Source organism: Mytilus californianus, unplaced genomic scaffold (genome assembly GCF_021869535.1).
Source record: "Mytilus californianus isolate M0D057914Y unplaced genomic scaffold, xbMytCali1.0.p SCAF_11, whole genome shotgun sequence".
Classification (NCBI taxonomy): Eukaryota; Metazoa; Mollusca; class Bivalvia; order Mytilida; family Mytilidae; genus Mytilus; species Mytilus californianus.
The window spans coordinates 40,770,425-40,796,770 of record NW_026262593.1 but is presented as its reverse complement, the minus strand read 5'-3'; the positions used below and the strand labels follow the sequence as shown (position 1 = coordinate 40,796,770).

The 26,346-nt window shown below is 35.3% G+C and overlaps 2 protein-coding genes across 2 annotated transcripts in view; one reads left to right on the top strand and one right to left on the bottom strand.

Moving 5' to 3' along the window:
- Positions 1-18,378, top strand: part of LOC127720913 (sodium/glucose cotransporter 4-like) — a 99,435-nt gene extending 81,057 nt beyond the window's left edge. Inside the window, exons 13-14 of the mRNA XM_052227651.1 lie at positions 15,591-15,812; positions 18,190-18,378. Of these exons, the coding sequence (XP_052083611.1) occupies positions 15,591-15,812; positions 18,190-18,378 (411 nt within the window). The remainder of the gene's footprint in view (positions 1-15,590; positions 15,813-18,189) is intronic.
- A 4,293-nt stretch (positions 18,379-22,671) lies between these two features.
- Positions 22,672-26,346, bottom strand: part of LOC127720071 (chordin-like) — a 47,138-nt gene continuing 43,463 nt past the window's right edge. Inside the window, exons 17-22 of the mRNA XM_052226466.1 lie at positions 25,647-25,810; positions 24,872-24,977; positions 24,422-24,487; positions 24,037-24,134; positions 23,611-23,704; positions 22,672-22,860 (exon numbers count right to left, since the gene is read on the bottom strand). Coding sequence (XP_052082426.1) covers positions 22,817-22,860; positions 23,611-23,704; positions 24,037-24,134; positions 24,422-24,487; positions 24,872-24,977; positions 25,647-25,810 — 572 coding nt within the window. The 3' untranslated portion in view covers positions 22,672-22,816. The remainder of the gene's footprint in view (positions 22,861-23,610; positions 23,705-24,036; positions 24,135-24,421; positions 24,488-24,871; positions 24,978-25,646; positions 25,811-26,346) is intronic.

Sequence of the window (26,346 nt, the reverse complement as noted above, 5' to 3'; positions counted from 1 at the left end):
TTTTAACCTTTAATAAAGTGATAGGTTATTTACTATATTAGCGGTACCAAATTTACTGTACATTAATATTGTTGGCCTTATCTTTCTACGGTCTGCACTGTTGACCTTGATAATAATGTCATTTCAGGTTCAAGTTCGTAGCAATCTTTTCTGAGTATATGTTCAAATGAAAAGTTATGTCAGAAGCTGTTAAAGATGGGGAAATATCAATGGTTTATATACTGTCTTAGATTTTTAGAATGTTTAGATTGGAGACCAAAACGATTTAGCTTTCGGCTGTTGTTCATAGCTTTCTTTTTAAAACGAAAGAGAATTTCTTTCTGTAAGATATATTATTCATTACTGTTTGCTGTATAATTACGTTTCAATTTGCATAAGGGCAGTCTATTTGTAGATGTGTGGGATAAGAATGATTGCTGTTATAGTTATTACTGGTTTCTAATCACCTATCAGTGTCACCAAAACATTATAGAATAACGACATATGCAGATTTTGCGAAATTGTCACATGTAGGAATTTGTGAATATGAAAGTGAAACTATAACGACAGCAGTTGCACATGTTTTTAAACTCCGCACTACAAGAAAATCTAAACTGTGTACATTACAAGTATTTATTTTGCGAATACACATATAATATTTATATATTCTAAGTGGACCACTGACCATAACTAGACATTTCATTGATGAGTTTATCCCAAAACACCTGTCTACAGATGGTCTGGTCTATAATAAGCGAACGGGTTAAACTCCGCCCAGTCAGATGAAATTAATCAAGTAATAGTAAGCTGTAATCCATAAACATGTTTAGGCATAAGTTTAAGGATAAAAGAGTGGCGACAGATACCAGACGGACCGAAAATAAACTAACATGTTTTATCCCGCCACATTCTGTATCTGCCTGTCCCAAGTCAGGAGCCTGTAATTCAGTGGTTGTCGTTTGTTGATGTGTTACACATATTTGTTTTTTGTTCATTTTTTTACATAATTAGGACGTTAGTTTTCTCGTTTGAAAACGATGCTCAATGCTCCTTGATGCGCCTCTATGCTCTTCGACTTTAAATTTGTTTGGCTTTCTAAATATTTTGATCTGAGCGTCACTGATTAGTCTTATGTAGACGAAACGCGCGCCTGGTGCATTAAATCATAAGCCTGGTACCTTTGATAACTATTGAATTTTTTCACATTGTCATTTCGAAGTCTCTTATAGCTCACTATGCGGTGTGGGCTTTGCTCATTGTTGAAGGCCATACACGGTAACTTATTGTTGTTTATTACTGTGTCATTTGGTCTCTTGTGGAGATTTGTCTCATTGGCACTCATAGCACATCTTCTTTTTTATATTGACAACGCAATGGCTAAAAAAGAAAAGACAAAAGACAAATAATATCACACAAGACACAACATAGAAAACTAAAAACAAAGCAACAAGAACAACACCAAAAACTGGGGTGATCTCAGGGGTTTTGGAAGTAGGCAGATCCTGCTTCACATATAGCACCCGTCGTGTTGCTTATGTTATTACAAACCCGGGAAATTGTCTAATTCGGTAGGTCAAATTTGTGAAAAGGGAACGGGATTATAGTTACAACATAAGGAACATATTTACAAAGGGCTGATTTCAACTTCGCCATTTGGAACTCATGGTTTAATAGCTCCCTTGTGATCCAAGACAAGTAGAGACTATCATAGTACTGTTGAAATTATACATGTACTTTTGTGCATCAGCGCTGTCTGTATGAAACGTCATGGCATCTATGTGTGAATGTTATTGTCACTCCGGATCCGTCATTAAATCGTTCATTGGTATAAACATCTTTTTCATCTTAATATACACAACGCATTCTTCAATATACGATCACGAGGTTAGTGCCGTGCGTGTTTACCGACATTTCCGTTTACAGTTTTCGGATTAGCCATATCAATCAATAATTGTTAATCATGTTGCCTTAATAATTTGGATACGATGAGAAAGGTTCCGATTAATTTTGCCAGGAAGAATCTTGTGAAGGAAAAAAAAGCATTATCAACTAGAGGCTCTAAATAGCCTGTGTCGCTCACCTTAATCTATGTGCGTATTTAACAAAGGACATACATTATAGACAATAATTCCAATATGTAAGAATAGAATTCATGACAAAATTGTGTTTTTGTGATGGTGATGTGTTTGTAGATCTTACTTTACTGAACATCATTGCTGTTTACAATTATATCTATCTATAATGAACTTGGCTCAATATTTTCAGAGGAAAATATTTTGTAAAAAGTAACAAAAATTTACAAAATTTACGAAAATTGTTAAAAATTTACTATAAAGGGCAATTTCTACTTAACGGGTCAAATGTCCATTTTGGTCATGTTGACTTATTTGTAGCTCTTACTTTGCTGTACATTATTGCTGTTTACAGTTTTTCTCTATCTATAATAATATTGAAGATAACAAAAAAATTGAAAATTTTCTTAAAATTACCAATTCAGGGGTAGAAACCCAACAACGGATTGCTTGATTTGTCTGAAAATTTCAGGACAAATAGATATTGACCAAATGAAGAATTTTGTCACTTGTCAAATTGCTGTAAATGCTTTGGTTTATATAAGCCACAAATTGCATTTTACCCCTATACTAGCCATGTCGGCCATCTTGGTTGGCAGGTGGGGTCATCGGACACATTTTTTAAAATAGATACCAGAACGATGATTGTGGCCAAGTTTTGTTAAATTTGTCTCAGTAGTTTCAGATGAGAAGATTTTTGTAAAAGATTACAATAATTAACGAAAAGTTGAGTAAAATTGTAAAATTTACTTTAAGGGGCAACATCTTCTTTTTTAAAATAACTCCTAAAGAGTTCAATTGAAAATTTTGATCATGTTGACTTATTTGTAGAGCTTACATTGCTTAACACTTTTGCTGTTTACAGTTTTCTCTATCTTTTATATTATTCAAGATCATTTCCTAAATCTGCAAAAATTCCCTACATATTTCCTGAAATTTTCAGATACATCAGACAACCTGCCCCTGATCTGATATGGAACCTTCTGAACTTTTATTGCGTTCAATTTGTTCGCAACTATTGATTGTGCCTACACACGCGTAAAACAAAATTAACATACTTGTACGGTGTAAAAAACATTAAGCAACATACATTTTGACAATAAAAGAAGGAAAGTTGAAGAATTAATGTTTAATTATATTTCTATTTTTTACTTATAATTTAGTGAATATTTCACCTTTTGGTTTATTATATGTTTATTGATTGCAATGAAAAGAAGTAAATTTATCTTTTAAATATACCATTAGAGATATGTTTTAAAAATTGGGCGCAACAATGCATCACCTAGTCTGTAACCGATATTTGGCTTAAGAAATCTTGTTAAAAGTGACACTGTCAGCTTTTCACATTAGTCAACACGTTCTTGCATTAAAAACCGTTGTAGAAAAAGGGATTTAAGCTTAATGACTGGTACAAGATAGCAACAGGAACATTCATTACCATTTTAAGACAAAAGCATGGGCAAATATAAAAGTAAGACAAAGTGTAACGGACTGCTAAGCGAATAGACGAACGGACATATAAACAACAAAATATAAACTAGCTTATTGCAGACAAAGAATAAAGTATGATAAAAAGATAAACTTACCACGTTGTTCTTTTCATACGACTACATTAGAAATATCCATATAAATTGAACATCCGTCAGAACCACGCATAAAAAAAACTTCACAAAGTGTCCATTCCAAACAGTTATCATAGTATGGAAAACGCATCGAATTTAATACATTGTAGCAACTCCTTTTAAGTTTTCATTTCTTTTGGCGGGAAACATTGAACTGAGACGCAGTAATATATATTGTTCAAACGCGGACCTCTCAGAAGCGCCCAGCAACTGCTCTGAGGGTCTGGATGGAATTTACAGTATAAAGTGTATGATACATTATATATATAAAAGTTTAGAAAATGAAGAATATTTCGGGAAAGCTGAGAGACTTATGAAATGCAAATCATTATATACTTGAACCTCCCGTACATGTAATATATATAACATGGTTCTTACGACTACACATATTTAAACAAACGAATCCGACTGATGAGTTTGTTTAAATATTTTAATGAGTTAGACACGTGGTATATATAATTCGTAATATAAATAAAATGATTGACAGCTTGAACTAAATTAATATTAGAAATTGATCACGTTACCGTTTTATCCAATGAGATGGAAGCTCTCGCAAGTAAATTTTGCGCCCCGTGTATGATGATCTATGATCGTATTCGCAGGTAATTTCATTATGCTATCAGAAAGTAAAAATAAATGTCGGATTCCAGCAAGTTGAACCAGGATTAAATAATTATTCTAATGACGGTTACATTTGTTTTTTTTCGGTAGTTTTCAAGATATATTACAAATCAATTATATTTTACAGGTTGTTCATCTCATTGAAAAAAAATGCATATTTACACATTTAAAGTTTTCATACAAACTGCTTTAAAGCCATGTCACATTTTATCGGTTGTACTAATTCGCTTTAAAGCTGCACGAACTATTTGTCACTAGATGAAAATAAAAACAACCCTCAATCAATTAATCCTTGTGCTGAGAACAATTTTATGTCTGTAAGTATAACAGAGTATATTTCCTCCAATGTGTAATCTTGAACTTTTTTTAACAGAAAACGATTTCTGCGTTCTAAGGCCTGGTTGAAGATTCATACTCTTGGAATTCTAAGTATTCAAATTGAAAAAAAAGATGTATGGTATTATTTTTCTTTTATTTTTTTTATTGATTTGTTGTCTGTTTAATTAGAAAAATATCTTGCTATAAAGTTTTGAAATGAACTACATTTAAAGTACATGTTTTTTGTACTGAACAGTGAAATTCGTTCTTTTTGAATGTCAGATGTGTAGAGTATAACAGTCTGTTTTCACTTATTTGATTTAGACCATTAAGAAATATGCAATGTGTTAATTGCAGGTTGATACATGAACCTGGGATGTTAAATAATGACTTGTATTCTGTTCACAGCTTGTGCTTTGCTGGTAAATTGAGAAAATTTACCAGTAGTTGTGTTAATTTGCACCCCCCCCCCCCCCTCCACCCTCCCCGCATTAAATGAAACACTTAGCATATTTTTTTTATACATTAACATTACTATAATCTGAAAAAAGAAAACTTTAGCAGGGCGAGGCCACTAGGCAATATGTCCTCTTTGCGACCAGCTAATAAGGTTAAAGCCTATGGAAGGAATCGAACCTTCGTACCCTGATTAAGTCATCTTTTATATCCCTTAAAATTACATGTTTCTTTAATAAAATAGATTTGAGTTATGAAAGTTTTAGGAAAAAACAGGATGGCCTTAGATAGTACATACATGTATCAATAGAAATATTGATTCACACTAAATCATGTCAACATGTAAAAAATCGCGAATTGGGTTGTAAAATTATCGAAACCGTCTACATGGATGAGCTGACCCTAAATATATTGGTTCTGTGGCAAGGCAGGAAGATCCTGCTTGACATGTGACGTCTGTAGTGTTGCTGAATAAATAATTTTAAGCTTACAATTTTTTTTTCATTCAGTGCCGTTTAAAAATTTCATTTGGCTTTTTCTAATTAAGTTATTCATATAATGTACAATGTACATTTAAGACAAAAAAAAAACTCAGGATGGCGACAAAATAACAAGGCGAAATGAATTTTATCTACTGACACTCTTGAAATAATCATAGACAGGGACTTAAAATCTACCAAAAAACATACAAACGATTTCTATCAATTGATTTTTATCAGACCAGAGCCTCCTAAAATGCTTTTTGGGGGTTAGGACCTTCTTGGAATTGAAGGGGTTCAAAGTTGGTATTAATTTTTTATTACGTGTCCACCGTACATTCTTTCGGCAAGTCTCGCCAGCTCCGTACGGCAAAGTTCGACACCGGACATAGCTCAAATGAAAGGTAATGAATCAGAGCAGGACCCACTGAAATGATTTTTTGGGGGTTAGGACCTTCTGGGAATTGAAGGGGTTCAAAGTTTTTTTTTTTTTTTTACGTTTCCACCGTACATTCTTTCGGCAAGTCTCGCCAGCTCCGTACGGCAAAGTTCGACACCGGACATAGCTCAAATGAAAGGTAATGAATCAGAGCAGGACCCACTGATTGAATTTTTGGGGGTTAGGACCTTCTGGGAATTGAAGGGGTTCAAAGTTGGTTTTTTTTTTTTTTTTACGTTTCCACCGTACATTCTTTCGGCAAGTCTCGCCAGCTCCGTACGGCAAAGTTCGACACCGGACATAGCTCAAATGAAAGGTAATGAATCAGAGCAGGACCCACTGAAATGATTTTTTGGGGGTTAGGACCTTCTGGGAATTGAAGGGGTTCAAAGTTGGTTTTTTTTTTTTTTTTACGTTTCCACCGTACATTCTTTCGGCAAGTCTCGCCAGCTCAGTACGGCAAAGTTCGACACCGGACATAGCTCAAATGAAAGGTAATGAATCAGAGCAGGACCCACTGAAATGATTTTTTGGGGGTTAGGACCTTCTGGGAATTGAAGGGGTTCAAAGTTGGGTTTTATTTTTTACGTTTCCACCGTACATTCTTTCGGCAAGTCTCGCCAGCTCCGTACGGCAAAGTTCGACACCGGACATAGCTCAAATGAAAGGTAATGAATCAGAGCAGGACCCACTGAAATGATTTTTTGGGGGTTAGGACCTTCTGGGAATTGAAGGGGTTCAAAGTTGGTTTTTTTTTTTTTTTACGTTTCCACCGTACATTCTTTCGGCAAGTCTCGCCAGCTCCGTACGGCAAAGTTCGACACCGGACATAGCTCAAATGAAAGGTAATGAATCAGAGCAGGACCCACTGAAATGATTTTTTGGGGGTTAGGACCTTCTGGGAATTGAAGGGGTTCAAAGTTGGTTTTTTTTTTTTTTTTACGTTTCCACCGTACATTCTTTCGGCAAGTCTCGCCAGCTCAGTACGGCAAAGTTCGACACCGGACATAGCTCAAATGAAAGGTAATGAATCAGAGCAGGACCCACTGAAATGATTTTTTGGGGGTTAGGACCTTCTGGGAATTGAAGGGGTTCAAAGTTGGTTTTTTTTTTTTTTTACGTTTCCACCGTACATTCTTTCGGCAAGTCTCGCCAGCTCCGTACGGCAAAGTTCGACACCGGACATAGCTCAAATGAAAGGTAATGAATCAGAGCAGGACCCACTGAAATGATTTTTTGGGGGTTAGGACCTTCTGGGAATTGAAGGGGTTCAAAGTTGGTTTTTTTTTTTTTTTTACGTTTCCACCGTACATTCTTTCGGCAAGTCTCGCCAGCTCAGTACGGCAAAGTTCGACACCGGACATAGCTCAAATGAAAGGTAATGAATCAGAGCAGGACCCACTGAAATGATTTTTTGGGGGTTAGGACCTTCTGGGAATTGAAGGGGTTCAAAGTTAGGTTTTTTTTTTTACGTTTCCACCGTACATTCTTTCGGCAAGTCTCGCCAGCTCCGTACGGCAAAGTTCGACACCGGACATAGCTCCAATGAAAGGTAATGAATCAGAGCAGGACCCACTGAAATGATTTTTTGGGGGTTAGGACCTTCTGGGAATTGAAGGGGTTCAAAGTTGGTTTTTTTTTTTTTTTTACGTTTCCACCGTACATTCTTTCGGCAAGTCTCGCCAGCTCCGTACGGCAAAGTTCGACACCGGACATAGCTCAAATGAAAGGTAATGAATCAGAGCAGGACCCACTGAAATGATTTTTTGGGGGTTAGGACCTTCTGGGAATTGAAGGGGTTCAAAGTTGTTTTTTTTTTTTTTTTACGTTTCCACCGTACATTCTTTCGGCAAGTCTCGCCAGCTCCGTACGGCAAAGTTCGACACCGGACATAGCTCAAATGAAAGGTAATGAATTAGAGCAGGACCCACTGAAATGATTTTTTGGGGGTTAGGACCTTCTGGGAATTGAAGGGGTTCAAAGTTGGTTTTTTTTTTTTTTTTACGTTTCCACCGTACATTCTTTCGGCAAGTCTCGCCAGCTCCGTACGGCAAAGTTCGACACCGGACATAGCTCAAATGAAAGGTAATGAATCAGAGCAGGACCCACTGAAATGATTTTTTGGGGGTTAGGACCTTCTGGGAATTGAAGGGGTTCAAAGTTGGTTTTTTTTTTTTTTTTACGTTTCCACCGTACATTCTTTCGGCAAGTCTCGCCAGCTCAGTACGGCAAAGTTCGACACCGGACATAGCTCAAATGAAAGGTAATGAATCAGAGCAGGACCCACTGAAATGATTTTTTGGGGGTTAGGACCTTCTGGGAATTGAAGGGGTTCAAAGTTGGTTTTTTTTTTTTACGTTTCCACCGTACATTCTTTCGGCAAGTCTCGCCAGCTCCGTACGGCAAAGTTCGACACCGGACATAGCTCAAATGAAAGGTAATGAATCAGAGCAGGACCCACTGAAATGATTTTTTGGGGGTTAGGACCTTCTGGGAATTGAAAGTGTTCAAAGTTGTTTTTTTTTTTTTTTTACGTTTCCACCGTACATTCTTTCGGCAAGTCTCGCCAGCTCCGTACGGCAAAGTTCGACACCGGACATAGCTCAAATGAAAGGTAATGAATCAGAGCAGGACCCACTGAAATGATTTTTTGGGGGTTAGGACCTTCTGGGAATTGAAGGGTTCAAAGTTGTTTTTTTTTTTTTTTTTACGTTTCCACCGTACATTCTTTTGGCAAGTCTCGCCAGCTCAGTACGGCAAAGTTCGACACCGGACATAGCTCAAATGAAAGGTAATGAATCAGAGCAGGACCCACTGAAATGATTTTTTGGGGGTTAGGACCTTCTGGGAATTGAAGGGGTTCAAAGTTGGTTTTTTTTTTTTTACGTTTCCACCGTACATTCTTTCGGCAAGTCTCGCCAGCTCCGTACGGCAAAGTTCGACACCGGACATAGCTCAAATGAAAGGTAATGAATCAGAGCAGGACCCACTGAAATGATTTTTTGGGGGTTAGGACCTTCTGGGAATTGAAGGGGTTCAAAGTTGTTTTTTTTTTTTTTTTTACGTTTCCACCGTACATTCTTTCGGCAAGTCTCGCCAGCTCCGTACGGCAAAGTTCGACACCGGACATAGCTCAAATGAAAGGTAATGAATCAGAGCAGGACCCACTGAAATGATTTTTTGGGGGTTAGGACCTTCTGGGAATTGAAGGGGTTCAAAGTTGGTTTTTTTTTTTTTTTACGTTTCCACCGTACATTCTTTCGGCAAGTCTCGCCAGCTCCGTACGGCAAAGTTCGACACCGGACATAGCTCAAATGAAAGGTAATGAATCAGACCAGGACCCACTGAAATGATTTTTTGGGGGTTAGGACCTTCTGGGAATTGAAGGGGTTCAAAGTTGGTTTTTTTTTTTTTTTTACGTTTCCACCGTACATTCTTTCGGCAAGTCTCGCCAGCTCCGTACGGCAAAGTTCGACACCGGACATAGCTCAAATGAAAGGTAATGAATCAGAGCAGGACCCACTGAAATGATTTTTTGGGGGTTAGGACCTTCTGGGAATTGAAGGGGTTCAAAGTTGGTTTTTTTTTTTTACGTTTCCACCGTACATTCTTTCGGCAAGTCTCGCCAGCTCCGTACGGCAAAGTTCGACACCGGACATAGCTCAAATGAAAGGTAATGAATCAGAGCAGGACCCACTGAAATGATTTTTTGGGGGTTAGGACCTTCTGGGAATTGAAGGGGTTCAAAGTTGGTTTTTTTTTTTTTTTTACGTTTCCACCGTACATTCTTTCGGCAAGTCTCGCCAGCTCAGTACGGCAAAGTTCGACACCGGACATAGCTCAAATGAAAGGTAATGAATCAGAGCAGGACCCACTGAAATGATTTTTTGGGGGTTAGGACCTTCTGGGAATTGAAGGGGTTCAAAGTTGGTTTTTTTTTTTTACGTTTCCACCGTACATTCTTTCGGCAAGTCTCGCCAGCTCCGTACGGCAAAGTTCGACACCGGACATAGCTCAAATGAAAGGTAATGAATCAGAGCAGGACCCACTGAAATGATTTTTTGGGGGTTAGGACCTTCTGGGAATTGAAGGGGTTCAAAGTTGTTTTTTTTTTTTTTTTTACGTTTCCACCGTACATTCTTTCGGCAAGTCTCGCCAGCTCCGTACGGCAAAGTTCGACACCGGACATAGCTCAAATGAAAGGTAATGAATCAGAGCAGGACCCACTGAAATGATTTTTTGGGGGTTAGGACCTTCTGGGAATTGAAGGGGTTCAAAGTTGGTTTTTTTTTTTTTTTACGTTTCCACCGTACATTCTTTCGGCAAGTCTCGCCAGCTCAGTACGGCAAAGTTCGACACCGGACATAGCTCAAATGAAAGGTAATGAATCAGAGCAGGACCCACTGAAATGATTTTTTGGGGGTTAGGACCTTCTGGGAATTGAAGGGGTTCAAAGTTGGTTTTTTTTTTTTTACGTTTCCACCGTACATTCTTTCGGCAAGTCTCGCCAGCTCCGTCCGGCAAAGTTCGACACCGGACATAGCTCAAATGAAAGGTAATGAATCAGAGCAGGACCCACTGAAATGATTTTTTGGGGGTTAGGACCTTCTGGGAATTGAAGGGGTTCAAAGTTGGTTTTTTTTTTTTTTTTACGTTAAAACCGTACATTCTTTCGGCAAGTCTCGCCAGCTCCGTACGGCAAAGTTCGACACCGGACATAGCTCAAATGAAAGGTAATGAATCAGAGCAGGACCCACTGAAATGATTTTTTGGGGTTTGGACCTTCTGGGAATTGAAGGGGTTCAAAGTTGGTTTTTTTTTTTTTTTTTACGTTTCCACCGTACATTCTTTCGGCAAGTCTCGCCAGCTCCGTACGGCAAAATTCGACACCGGACATAGCTCAAATGAAAGGTAATGAATCAGAGCAGGACCCACTGAAATGATTTTTTGGGGGTTAGGACCTTCTGGGAATTGAAGGGGTTCAAAGTTGTTTTTTTTTTTTTTTTTACGTTTCCACCGTACATTCTTTCGGCAAGTCTCGCCAGCTCCGTACGGCAAAGTTCGACACCGGACATAGCTCAAATGAAAGGTAATGAATCAGAGCAGGACCCACTGAAATGATTTTTTGGGGGTTAGGACCTTCTGGGAATTGAAGGGGTTCAAAGTTGTTTTTTTTTTTTTTTTTACGTTTCCACCGTACATTCTTTCGGCAAGTCTCGCCAGCTCCGTACGGCAAAGTTCGACACCGGACATAGCTCAAATGAAAAGTAATGAATCAGAGCAGGACCCACTGAAATGATTTTTTGGGGGTTAGGACCTTCTGGGAATTGAAGGGGTTCAAAGTTGGTTTTTTTTTTTTTTTACGTTTCCACCGTACATTCTTTCGGCAAGTCTCGCCAGCTCCGTACGGCAAAGTTCGACACCGGACATAGCTCAAATGAAAGGTAATGAATCAGAGCAGGACCCACTGAAATGATTTTTTGGGGGTTAGGACCTTCTGGGAATTGAAGGGGTTCAAAGTTGGTTGTTTTTTTTTTTACGTTTCCACCGTACATTCTTTCGGCAAGTCTCGCCAGTTCCGTACGGCAAAGTTCGACACCGGACATAGCTCAAATGAAAGGTAATGAATCAGAGCAGGACCCACTGAAATGATTTTTTGGGGGTTAGGACCTTCTGGGAATTGAAGGGGTTCAAAGTTGGTTTTTTTTTTTTTTTTTACGTTTCCACCGTACATTCTTTCGGCAAGTCTCGCCAGCTCAGTACGGCAAAGTTCGACACCGGACATAGCTCAAATGAAAGGTAATGAATCAGAGCAGGACCCACTGAAATGATTTTTTGGGGGTTAGGACCTTCTGGGAATTGAAGGGGTTCAAAGTTGGTTTTTTTTTTTTGACGTTTCCACCGTACATTCTTTCGGCAAGTCTCGCCAGCTCCGTACGGCAAAATTCGACACCGGACATAGCTCAAATGAAAGGTAATGAATCAGAGCAGGACCCACTGAAATGATTTTTTGGGGGTTAGGACCTTCTGGGAATTGAAGGGGTTCAAAGTTGGTTTTTTTTTTTTTACGTTTCCACCGTACATTCTTTCGGCAAGTCTCGCCAGCTCCGTACGGCAAAGTTCGACACCGGACATAGCTCAAATGAAAGGTAATGAATCAGAGCAGGACCCACTGAAATGATTTTTTGGGGGTTAGGACTTTCTGGGAATTGAAGGGGTTCAAAGTTGGTTTTTTTTTTTTTTTTACGTTTCCACCGTACATTCTTTCGGCAAGTCTCGCCAGCTCCGTACGGCAAAGTTCGACACCGGACATAGCTTAAATGAAAGGTAATGAATCAGAGCAGGACCCACTGAAATGATTTTTTGGGGGTTAGGACCTTCTGGGAATTGAAGGGGTTCAAAGTTGGTTTTTTTTTTTTTTACGTTTCCACCGTACATTCTTTCGGCAAGTCTCGCCAGCTCCGTACGGCAAAGTTCGACACCGGACATAGCTCAAATGAAAGGTAATGAATCAGAGCAGGACCCACTGAAATGATTTTTTGGGGGTTAGGACCTTCTGGGAATTGAAGGGGTTCAAAGTTGGTTTTTTTTTTTTTTTTACGTTTCCACCGTACATTCTTTCGGCAAGTCTCGCCAGCTCCGTACGGCAAAGTTCGACACCGGACATAGCTCAAATGAAAGGTAATGAATCAGAGCAGGACCCACTGAAATGATTTTTTGGGGGTTAGGACCTTCTGGGAATTGAAGGGGTTCAAAGTTGGTTTTTTTTTTTTTTTTACGTTTCCACCGTACATTCTTTCGGCAAGTCTCGCCAGCTCCGTACGGCAAAGTTCGACACCGGTCATAGCTCAAATGAAAGGTAATGAATCAGAGCAGGACCCACTGAAATGATTTTTTGGGGGTTAGGACCTTCTGGGAATTGAAGGGGTTCAAAGTTGTTTTTTTTTTTTTTTTTACGTTTCCACCGTACATTCTTTCGGCAAGTCTCGCCAGCTCCGTACGGCAAAGTTCGACACCGGACATAGCTCAAATGAAAGGTAATGAATCAGAGCAGGACCCACTGAAATGATTTTTTGGGGGTTAGGACCTTCTGGGAATTGAAGGGGTTCAAAGCTGGGTTTTTTTTTTTACGTTTCCACCGTACATTCTTTCGGCAAGTCTCGCCAGCTCCGTACGGCAAAGTTCGACACCGGACATAGCTCAAATGAAAGGTAATGAATCAGAGCAGGACCCACTGAAATGATTTTTTGGGGGTTAGGACCTTCTGGGAATTGAAGGGGTTCAAAGTTGACATTCAAAGTGTACGGTTTTTTTTTTTAAACAAAAAAATCTTTACATTTCTTTTAAGTAAGGATGCTTGCCGTACAAAATAGTGCACGTATACTTTCAATTCAAAATATTGTTTGTGGGCATGAAATGTACTCTTACAGTTTGTTATTTTGTATGTTTTCATTTTCAGTATAGGGAATAGACATTAAAAGTTCCTTTTCTAGAAAATAAAGGATATTTGAGGATGCCGAGTGTATGGAAAGCCAGTATATAGTTATTCTTTCGCACATAATATTTTTCTTATTTCGTTTATTTGAAAGCTGATACATTGTACAAATGAACAAGTTTAAGTGAACTCACATTAGATAGTTATTCTATGCTCCGCCTACGACAGTAAAGCCCATAATATTATCTGGTTTTTGTGTTCGTTCGTTAATTCATTCGTCCGTTTGTCCGTCCATTCATACTGCATTAGAATGACGTTAGTGTTGAATCTAGTCTAAGATGACGTTGTAGTCAGATCAACTTGAAACTAGGTACACATATTCATTAAAATATGTACTTTTTAAATTATTTACGGTTCACTGAATGTTGAAAACGATTGTGCGAGCAAATCATCATAAACAAACACTCTTGTTTTTTTTTTATTATTCAAATTCTAAAAACTCTTTGGCTTTTTATTCTGATTTCTAAACCGCAAAGTACTATTGTATAGCCATTATGTGCTTGAGGGATATACGCTCCGTTTTTAATATTTTGTTTACAATAATTGATTTATCTTTGCGATCTCGGTTAAGAGTTTGGAAAACAGAGAAAACGTAAAGAAGACGTCAAAATATGGATTACTTTTTTTCCTAACTAGTCCCTTTCCCGATAGAATAAACTCCGGAGAGGGGCGCACCTTTATTTATATAAATACATATATGATAACATATAGTATGTGTTCGAATGTAGGGGAATAAAAATAGTTCGTTAACAAAGAATGTTCCTTAGCTTTTTGTGTGTTTTTCGCTGTGCATTTACTGATTTTATGTCATGGAGGGATACCCCATATCCTTTGTTTTTCTATTGTATTAAATTGTTTTGACTTTTACGATTTTCTGGCACGTTATATTTTACTCATTGATATTGATGCAGACATTTAGCAACCAAACTAGTTAGTGCATTCAGCTACAGACGTCATTCGTATTGTAGTGTCCCTTCTCCCTTAATTTGATGAACATTTCTGGTCATTTAAACGCTAAAAACAATATGTATACCGTACTGGTAGATAGATTTTCTTTTTAACAGGACGTTGTTTCATAATGTGGTTTTGCGGTTTTCTCATATACCACATAATGATTCTTAGACAAGTTGTTTCTCATTGTGTTCTTGAGTTGTCGCTAGAATTGGTCGCTAGCTTGATTGGTCGCTAGAATTGGTCGCTAGCTTGAGTCTGGTCTTTATTTGATCACAAATTGTTTTTACAATATAAATTAAATGTAATATACACCCACAGTTACCTAGACTGTACCAATAAACTCATCATAGATATCAGGACTAAAAATAAATTGAAGGTCAGACGCGTGTTTTGCCTACAAAGGACTCATCAGTGACGCTTGAATAAAAAAAAGTTAAAAAGGCCAAATAAGTCAAAGTTGAAAAGTATTGAGGATCGGCCTAAAATTTCGAAAGATTTTGCCAAATTCATCTAAGGTAACGATTCCTGGGGTAGAAAATCCGTAGTATTTCGAACAATTGAAAGTTTTGTAAACAGTAAATTTAAAATTATGACTATACCAATGATAATTCATGTCAACACAGAAGTGCTCTTCATCTTCATATATTAAGCATGTGCAGTCGAGTTTACCCACTAAATGTGGGGTGTTTTGGTGGAATGTGTACAAAAGGTTGATCAATTAAAAAATTGTAAAAATAAAACTATATATTTCTCAAAATTGTGAAACAAATATGTAAAAAAGGAGTCACTTAGCTTGAAAAAAAAAATGTTGCTTTCCGTCCTGCCTTTTTTTCATGGACATCACAAAATACACAGTATAACACAATCTCCGAAATCAAAATAAGGACTCAAGAAAAAAATTATGAACTGTACAAAGTTTCTAAGAAACTTTATCGCGACTAAAATTCATATGGTTACGACCGATGAACGCCAACAGTTTATAAAGGGAGCCGGAAGTTACCAAAGAATATTCAAACTCACAAGTCAAAGACAAACTGACAACGCGACAAGGCAAAAAACGAAAAGCAACGAATGGACAAACAGTCTACAAAATACAACATAAAAAACGTAAAAGTGAGTTTCTAAAATATATCAATGAGGATCGTTATATTACAGGGTTGTTTCTATGGTTTGCTTCTAGCAAATTGTGTTGGACTTGCTCGTCTTATATTAATGTTTGTATATCCCGAGCCTGCTTGTGGAGAATATGATGGAAGACCAGCTGTACTCTCCAAAGTGCATTTTTTGTACTTTGGTGTTATTATCAATATTTTTACTATTTTATCAATTATCAGCATTAGTTTCATGACCAAACGTAACAGACGAACAGACAAAGAGGTATGGTATATTAACCAAAAGAAAACACTTATGCAAGTCTTTTGTTTTTTAAATATAGAAAACATATTATATTCAATGTTGATTTTTTGTTGTTTTGAATTCAAGTAGATGTGGGGTAGAAGATAGCGTGACAAAATACAGCTACTCAGAATACCCAAAAGAAATCTTGAGGTCAAAACAGGGTTTCAACAATATAAAGTCAGGCTTTGAATCGTAAAGTTTCTTACCAAAACTGTATATTTTTTAGAGACGTGTGAATACACAGAGAAAGTCATGAAAATTTTTTCAGACATTGTTAAAAAAATCGTCTTGACTTGATAAACTAAGCCATGAACTGTAATTATTGACAGTAAAGAAGTGAATTGGCCATACTAGGGGGAAAGATAATACACATCGGCGTACCAACCATTTAGCGGTATACTTTATATAAAAATCGAAAGTAAATACTATAGATATAGACTATTATATAAATTATTACATTCAGATTCAATCAGGGTGTATTATTTTACTTTAATCAATGAAAAAAGGCTTTAAATCGAATATCAAAGATGAGGTACACTTAGATTTTTAGAATGACTCTTTTATCGAATACAAACATTTTCGTTTGATAAAGCTATGCGGTAGTGTAGTATGCTATGTCTGTCATATTTGTTTTTCGTTAATTGTTTTGTTATAAATTAGGCCGTTAGTTTTCTCAATTGAATTGTTTCGTATTTTTCATGTCGGGGCCTTTAATAGCCGACTATACGGTATGGGTTATTCTCATCGTTGAATGCCGCACGGTTGCCTATAATTGCTTACATCCACTTTATTTGAGCTTTGGTGGATAGTTGGCAATTATACCTCACCTCCATATTTTTATACTAGTATTATTCAAGACTTTCAAGTAAAGTATGCTGTAATACTGTGTAGTTAATGTCCCTTCTAACTTTAGCTTTGGCACAATATATGACCACGACTTCTATGACGGTTATAAGAGTACTTGTCAGAAGAAGTAGTAGTTGAATATATACTTGAGGCAGATATCAATCTAAATTTTAAGTTTCTTGATTAATCAGAGAAACACATACATAATGGACACATAAATTGGTTCATCATGATTAGCAGATTGCAGTTACCTTAACCTTAATTCTTTTTAACGTTCTCCAATTCGTGAACTTAGTATTTCAGTTAAGTACAAACATCAAACAATGACAGCGTTTGTCTGCCGATACGAACATAAAATGTGGCAAATGATGATGATGAGGAGGAGGAGGAGGACGAGGAGGATCGTAACATTTTTATCTCAGTTTTGACGTTTTAGATCCAAAGATATAGGCTTAAAAAGGAATTTAGATAAAGTAGAAAATACGATGAATTGAAAATGAAGATTATAACAAAATGTTGACTGCTGCACCCCTATTTTTAACATTTTTTCCTATTATGTCTGTTTGTTTTGTTCACACATTGTTGTCAATATAATGGAATTATAAGCAACTGGCATACAAGTGAGAGGTTTAGCTAGCTATAAGACCAGCTTTAATCCACCATTTTCTACAAATAAAATTGAGAATGGAAATGGGGAATGTGTCAAAGAGACAACAACCCGACCATAAAGGAGACAACAGCCGAAGGCCACCAATGGGTCTTCAATGCAGCGAGAAACTCCCGCACCCGGAGGCGTCCTTCAGCTGGCCCCTAAACAAATATGTATACTAGTTCAGTGATAATGGACGTCATACTAAACTCCAAATTATACACAGGAAACTAAAATGCCTGTACCAAGTCAGGAATATGACAGTTGTTTTCCATTCGTTTGATTTGTTTTAGCTTTTGATTTTGCCATTTGATGAGAGACTTTCCGTTTTGAATTTTCCTTGGAGTTCGGTATTTTTGTTGATTTACTTTTTGGATAAACCTATAGTGCAATATCAATAAAAAAAGGTTACGGTGTCTGACAAAACCTCATAACCCGCTGAACTTTACATTAAAGATTCCTCTCTAAAAAGGTCAGAACGTAAATTTCCAAAAGCATTTAGAAGAAGTTTAACATTCTTATTTATTTTTATTTTTTTTTAAATATATTATTAAGGTGGTACCTAACACTACAGGGAGATAACTCTGTAAAAATCAGCTAAACGTTTTAATCACGTTGTTTTGTTAAGGAAATATTACGCTTCTCAATGATCAAAATTAGTGTTTGTCAAACTGCTATATAACCAACGAAATTTTTCTGATAAAGTGGTTGGTTCAAATTCTTTGAAATTTTTATATTTTTGTCAAAGGGTCAAAGTAAACATTATGTCAAAATTTTATGAAAATTAAACGAGCCAAATTAATTTTAGTCAAGGTGTTGGGTACCACCTTAAATCCTCAGAAAATATGTTTATTAATACAGCTGAAGGGCTGCACTTGGTGGACAAGACTTAAACCAAACCGGTACGATATCACGTGTTCAGATCAAACAGATACGACGGTATTTTCTACTCAAATGGATATACAGAATACAGATGGCGAAAATATATCGACATTTACAGATCATATTGATGCTTCGATGCCAAAAGGTTTGTATAATATTATGTCTTGACTCCTCAAACACTAATATTATTGCAAAAAGGAAAACATCTATATAGGCATCTTTTTCTTCTAGAACAATGTTCAAAATTGCCGTCATCGAAAAAGATAACAAGCAAGGTCAGTTAATTTTTGTGTTTCAATCTTCAACAAAAACAACCAACAGAAATAATAAATGCATCTTTAAACTAATGTTTATATCTAAAAAGTAAAATAACAAAAATACCGAACTCCAAGGAAAATTCAAATCTAAATATGACAAAACACGACAAATGTTGCAATTTTGATCGTTTCTTTTGTAGAAAAAAAATAACCTTAGTCTCTGTATTTATGGATTATGAGTATGATGGTGACGATAATGATGATTAACCTATAATTTACAATTATTATCATTAGTATCAATATTATTATTAATAATATTTCTTTTATTCAGAAGTAAGCGAAGAAGTCAGCCTCCCAGTTCTTCGACGGATAACAAATTTCCTGTTTGGAAAAACTACTTCTAGTAAATCTTCAGAATTCGGAATGAAGGAGAGAAGAGAATTTCTCAATGAAAACAATAATATAAAAAATATGTTAAATGTGCTAGTGGTGCTACTGTTTTGTATTATAGCGCTATTAATTGGAATTTATCATTAACATTTCCATACTAGATTATTCAATTGAGACGCGTATCACCTTTTCCTCAATTAATAAGTTATATTATAACGTAATATATATTATAAAAATGAATCATAGAATCAAATTTCCGAGTTGCATAGATTGTGCCATAAACAAAGGAGCATCGTCTATACTGAACATTCGAAATATTTACGGAAATATAAAGCGCAAAAATGGGGAAATTTTTTAAACAACTCCATAGATAAAGGTACCCAATCTAAATAGGTTTGTATACTTTATGTGAAGTTCTAGAGACTTGGGTTGAAAACAAAATTTGGTACGATCTCTATTTATTAAGATCGTCCAAGGGAAGGTCGTTCTTCCTGGTTAGACACATATTTGTTTTGGATTTGATTCACACAACATCATACATTCTTAAATTGTTCATATGTATATACAAAAAAATTATTTTCTTTGTAACATTATTTATGAGAATAAAGGATCCATTCATTCATCGTTTGAAACTACTCCTGCAAAATGACTATGTTTGCAAGTCATAATATGGGGGAAACTCCTCAAACAATTCAATAATAACAGGTGCACAATTATGCATCAATATGTCTGCAATCTATATACCGGTATCTGACTAGGAAGTTTTAATGATATATTTTGAAAATGTAGGAGGAGTGGATTACAATCAATCGGTACTGTCTTTTGCAGTTTGGTTTTCATAGTGATTTAGATTATAACACAATGTTGACTGCTGTACCCCTATTTTTGACATACTTACTTTTTGTGTCTTGTTGTTTTGTTCACACATTGTTGTCAATATAATGGAATTGTATGCGACTGTCATACAAGTGAGAGGTTTAGCTAGCTATAAGACCAGGTTTAATCCACCATTTTCTGCAAATACCTGTACCAAGTCAGAAATATGACAGTTGTTTTCCATTCGTATGATTTGTTTAAGTTTTTGATTTTGCAATTTGATAAGGGACTTTCCGATTTGAATTTTCCTTGGAGTTCGGTATTTTTGTTATTTTACTTTTTGCAAATTTTGTTGAAAAATTACTCAAGTTCCAAATTCTGGAACAATGACTTAAATTTCTTTTATCAATTCCATAGCAGCAGGTCTTTTGTAAATTTTGCTGATAAAAAGTCTTGAATAAGAAGAAACCCATCTTAAAACAATTCCATAACAGTAGGTACACAACTCTGCATATGTGGAAAATGTCTGTGCGTTTTAAGGGATCTGGATTGACAACTGCAGGATGAGATGATTACACATAACCCGTACCATATTCTGTTTCTTTTTTAATGAGGGTAAGCAAATCCTATTCCACATGTTAATCTTCAGTTTGCAAAGCCGTTTCGCCAAAATGTTATTTAAAGACTAAACATTCTTACACGGGAGACGGTATAATAAAACAACTTTTTGGACCCTTGATCTGGAAAATCATATATGAATATTGATATTTTTTTTAATTTTGTCTTACGTATTTCTTTTAACACACGTTTAAGTCTTCAATTTCCCTCCATTTCGTGCAAATCCGACTCCATATGCTTATTTTGAGATCTTGTTGTTGATATTTAGATATGTGTCTAAGCTTAACCCTCAACATATTTTGCCACAAGATGTTTCAAACAAAGTTGTCAACATATGTAAAATATAGTTTGGGATAAGGCGGTGGTTTATAACTAATTTTACCAAAATCTATATGCTAAAATTGCTGCTTCATTTCAACGTTGTATGACGTAATAATTACACAATAACTGACTTCTGAACTGAAGTGACCAGAGTATATCAACCTATTCAGTTATCAGTGGATAATTTGACAGTTTGAAAATTTCCAACTAGTGAATTTCATAACATAATAAATAAGAGTCATGACCCTTTACAAATACTTATGGCAATGTGATCATATGTTGTGCTATTTTACCATTGTCAATGATAAAGGGGAGGGTTGTACGCAATTTAACAAGGTAACTCGCAACATTCTTTCTATGAGTATCATAAGCAAGAAACTTATAATCTAGTGGTTGGTCAAGTCATAGGAGAGGGTAGGTTATTTCATAATGTCTTCATTACAAAATAAACAACGAAGTTGAGGAGTGCAATGCAAGGGTACTAAATGGGTTCCTTGAATTTCTATCGTCGGCAAGAGGTTCTATAAAACTGAACAAATGTACAACTATCCTGATAATGAGCTATTTTTGATAACTATTTACACCACTGGGTCGATGCAACTGCTGGTGGACGTTTCCCGAGGGTAGTAGTCAGCAAAACTTTGAACTTTTCGAAAAACTAAGGATTTTCTTATTCCAGGCAAAGATTGCCTTAGCCGTATTTGGAACAACTTTTTGGAATTTTGGGTCCTCAATGCTCTACAACTTTGTACTTGTTTGGCTTTTTAACTATTTGATCTGAGCGTCAATGATGAGTCTTATGTAGACGAAACGCGCGTCTGGCGTATAAAATTAAAATCCTGGTACCTTTGATAACTATTAATCATTCGCTAGTAACTTAAAAATTAAAATGCAACAGTAATAAATAAAACTTTTTTAATTTCTTTAAAGCATTTATGTGTGTGAAAATATCAATTACCAGTCTGATTTACATCTTATAATAAATAGCAATATTTACATAAAATACTGATACAAAACAAAAATAAAAAAATAAGATAAGCAATCATAATTCAGGTATTCAGTATTGTTCATCCGTTTATTAAATATAATGTGAACAAAGAACAGTTAGGGAAAGAACATATCTAAGTCAATAATTGTAATATTATTTTATCTTAATACTTTTAAATACTTGAGTAGCTATTCAGCAAACCAGACTATGACCGATTTTTTAGTCATGACAAACAATTTTAAAACAAGAGATAAGGAATAAGTTATACATGTTATTGTACTTTTTGCAAAACAAGTTTGGACGTAATTTTTTTTATAGTATAATGAATACCTGAGGCGACCACATTAAATGTCGAAAAGAATCCAGAATCCATAAACCAAGAGAATACTTAGTACTAAATTCTATATTTACTTGAAATGTTTGTTGTTCATACTCGATTAAATTATTTTCAAAAAGTGATACGTAAGCTCGTCTATTAAAAACAAGGTTACTTTACTCATTCGTATATATTATTATTCTTGTTACCTTAAAACATTATCCTAAATCAGAATATTCATTAACATCTTCCCAGTCAAAAAAAATTAACAAAAATATGGAACTCCAAGAGAAATTCAAAAAGGGAAGTCCGTAAAAACTGACAAAATCAAACGCTAGACTATAAACCAACGGAACGAATAAAAAACTGTCATATTCCTGACTTAGTATAGGCATTTGCAGAATAAATGGTGGGTTAAACCTGGGTTTATAGCTAGCTTAACCCTCAACTTGTATGACAGTTGTTTATAGTTTTGTTATATTGACAAAATTGGATGAGCAACCCAAATAGACAATTTGTTAATGTGGCAATAATTGAAATAAAACAGTATCACATCTTCATAAAAATTATTCAAGATTTCATTGATACCACAACTATTGAATGAATTATTCATATTATAACATTTAAAAGCAAAATATGAGAAAAAGTGCACACAGTTTCATAGATAATTCCATTGTACACTAAACAATAATACCCTCAGTATCTCGATTCAAACACAATTAAAACATTAACGTTTTCAAGTGATATGTGCCAGCATGGAACATATAAAAATATCACATTCTTTTATGATAACATATTTATACATAATGAAAACAAGCACTCAAACAAATATGTAAAAATATTAACATGAGTAAAAATGGAATGTAAAAATAAATAGATAACAAATAGTGAAAGGTATTATTATCGGTTGCCTTTACTTCTTCCTCGACTTTTCCTGTGAGAACCTGTAAAATATCACGTGGTTATCATTCTGTAACTTAATTTATTTGTAGATGAAAAACTAAAGAAGATTTACAAAAAAATTTTGAACTGGATTGAACCAATTTTCTAAAATCTGCATTTTAAAGTGTTTTTGTCGTTAAATGAATTCATATACCCGATGACGATTTTAAGGTATTAAGTAAAAAAAAAATCTCATAAAGTGTTTTTGGTCAAAATAATTGATCTATTATAAGCACTTGAAAATGCTATAGTCTAAGTATATCAACAATGTATTGGAAAGAAGACTTCCAATATTACTAACAAACATATGGACAGTGGTCAGTAGCAATACAAACAGGGGATATTACAAATGCTACTCTTTCATAAGCACCAGTGTATGCGTCATTTTTGTTTCCTTCACAGTGTTTTTTCAGATTATGTTTCATAGATATAGATATAAGAAGATGTGTATTTGTATTTCTTAATTCGTCTTAATAATTTTAGTTCTGGTTTTACTGTACGTCTGCGATTTATAATGTGTGATAACCTGTGCATCGTGTATGATTACCACACCAGAGCAACGACATTCTACTTATTTGAGTAAGCTTTTTTTTTGTAAATTACTTTGAAGGGAAGACTCTAACGCTAGTAATAGAGAACTAATCAACTTATTTGTTAAAAATTCATCAATTCTTTTATGTTTTCACAATGTTTACCTGGAGAAAATAATTAATCTTCAATCGTTATAACAATTGTGCAATAATTTTACACACCTGGACACTGGCAACATTTCTCTACATTTTTGTTTTTAGTTCTTCTACAATCGTCAGGTGTACATTTCTTCCGCTTGCATTTTACTTTCCCATTCTGAAAATCAACAAAACAAAAGTGTTTTCCTTCATTCTGAAATAAACATTCTTATTATTTTGTCTCATGCTTATATAATGTGTAAAACATTTTATTCAAATGCATTTGACAAAGTAATAGTGCACTGCTAGCAGATAATGAAATGTGAGTGACATTATTTGTCATATTCCTGACTTGGTACAGGCATTTCCTTATGTATAAAATGGTCGATTAAACCTGGTTTTATAGCTAGCTAAACCTCTCACTTGTATGACAGTCGCATAAAATTCCATTATATTGACAACAATGTGTGAACAAAACAAACAGACATAATAGGAAATGTATACTATTACCTTACACCTGCATTTCACACACGCTACTTCTTCATTATCAGACAATTTAGGGTGCCATTTCGCTCTATGCGGAAAAACTTCATCTCCAAATTTACAAGCTATAATACAAAGTAGATATGATAAAAGCAATCGTCTACACAAAGACTTATATTAAGCAATGCTTTTCTATTTCGCATGTTATTGCAATTCAATCGTATGTTTGTTTGAATTATTTGAGTATGTTGTGTTGCATGTCTGCGACGTATGTTTACACAATATTGGCTGATTGGTCCCAATTATTGTCACGTTCAGCCTTCGGGTCAGGTGAGCTAATGGTAAAATAATTATTTCACCATTCGTCTTTTTTTTTTAAAAATATCTTCATCCATGGATTATATATACGTACATTTTTCTTTTGATGCAACGGCGTGGTCAGCTTGGCTTTCACCATTTGGTATGACAAGTGTTTTGTCTGAAATAGAATAATGAAGGTATTCAAATGATTCATGAACAAACTATACTTCTTTGTAAAAGACTTACAATGTACAGAAATACCAAACAAATACTTGTCACACTCATAACGTTTACTTAGTATTTACAAAATGTTTGATAGATTGTGCGCTTTAGTTTTAGCATTGTATGTTTAAGAATTTGAAGAAAAAAACTCAATTACTTTACTAAGTCTTAGCGCTTTTGTATTTCACAATCACAACGACATTTTGAATTAAGTTGTTTCAGGTGAGAATATGAATATGAATAGTAAAAGGAGCATTTAACATATTCTCTGGCCTAAAAAAAATTAAAGACCTTATAAAGCTTCAGAAACACCATTCATACTGCTATATAAAATTTATACCTGGACAAACCTGACAACAATCATTTGCTTTGATACGAACTGCCTCAGATTTAGAACAATTCAATACCGGACACGGAGATCTTTTACAGTCATAACTGCCATCTGTCTGAGTAAAAAAAGAAATCGTTTTCAATCATCTGATTAATTGTGATACGAAAGACTGTTAATGTTGGCGGTTTTCGTGTTGCTCAGTCTTTTATTTTCTCTGTTGTGTTTTGCATATTGTTTTTGTGTTTGATCATCTTTCGTTTTTTCCCATTGCGTTGTCAGTTTGTTATCGACTTATGAGTTTAAAATGTCCCTTTATTATCTTTCGCCTCTCTTTTACTCTGTTACTCGGTGTCTCATGTATGCAAACGGCATTGATAATAAATAATGCATCCGTTTTTCCGATGTATTTGTACCTTTTGCCTGGTTTTGATAATTATATGTATTGGCTTTATATAAAGCAAGGTTATGCTGAACATACTCATAGTGCTGTGTTTTGTCGTTTATATATTTATTTATTTATGTGTTTATGTATAACCACTTTTGAAAAGAAGCCATGACTGTTGTTAACACCATGATAGATTTGCACTTTAAAAAACGACAGAAAAACGGCAGAGCTTTGCCACAAAGAATTACTGTGTTTCTCGAATTGCTACTTTGAGAGGATGTTCCGACTTTTGTTCTTGAAAAACAATGTTGAATATATTTGAAATGTATCAGAACTGCATCAGGGACCATTTAATAAACTAATTTAGTGCTTGTGTGTTCAAACTCATAAATATCTTACCATGCAGCTACAAACCGCACATGTGACATAGCCAAATGGTGGCACATAGGGATGCCACTTGGTTCCAGCGGCATGCCATCGTTTATCACCGTCATAATAACAGGAGCCTTCAGAGTGTGTATTGTTCTGTGAGGTAAATGGTATACGCGTTATGTCTGGTTTGTCTGTAATAATAATTTTACGCCATTCATGTATTGTCAGTTGCTCATATCATTAATGCTTGCAAACCGACCTCATATCAATTTACATAATATTATAAATAACAAACAAACGTTTTTAGAAAAAGCATATTCTTTTCTTAAAACTGAGTTAACAATCCATTCTAAACATAACAGGATGATATGATTCATACCCATTTAAAACCAACAAGATTATTTTATGAGAAGCTGCCATACACAAACTGTTTGACAACTTGTTAAAAGTCATAAATAGATTATGTGCTCTTTTGAACATTTGTAAATTATTTCCCTTTTTACAATTCTTTACAAAATTGTTTAAGACTGATTGCAAAATAAACATGTTTATATGGTATTATCAATGTATTGTTTGAGTTCGGAGTTATTTGAAAACACATACTAATTTAGTCAGCAGCTCTGTGTTGACACAAAAAAAATAACTTTTGATTCGAGGGTCCCTGTAGACGAAACGATCGTACCACATGAGCTGGTATTTTTAAAGCGTTTTCGTCCCATTTTCGTAA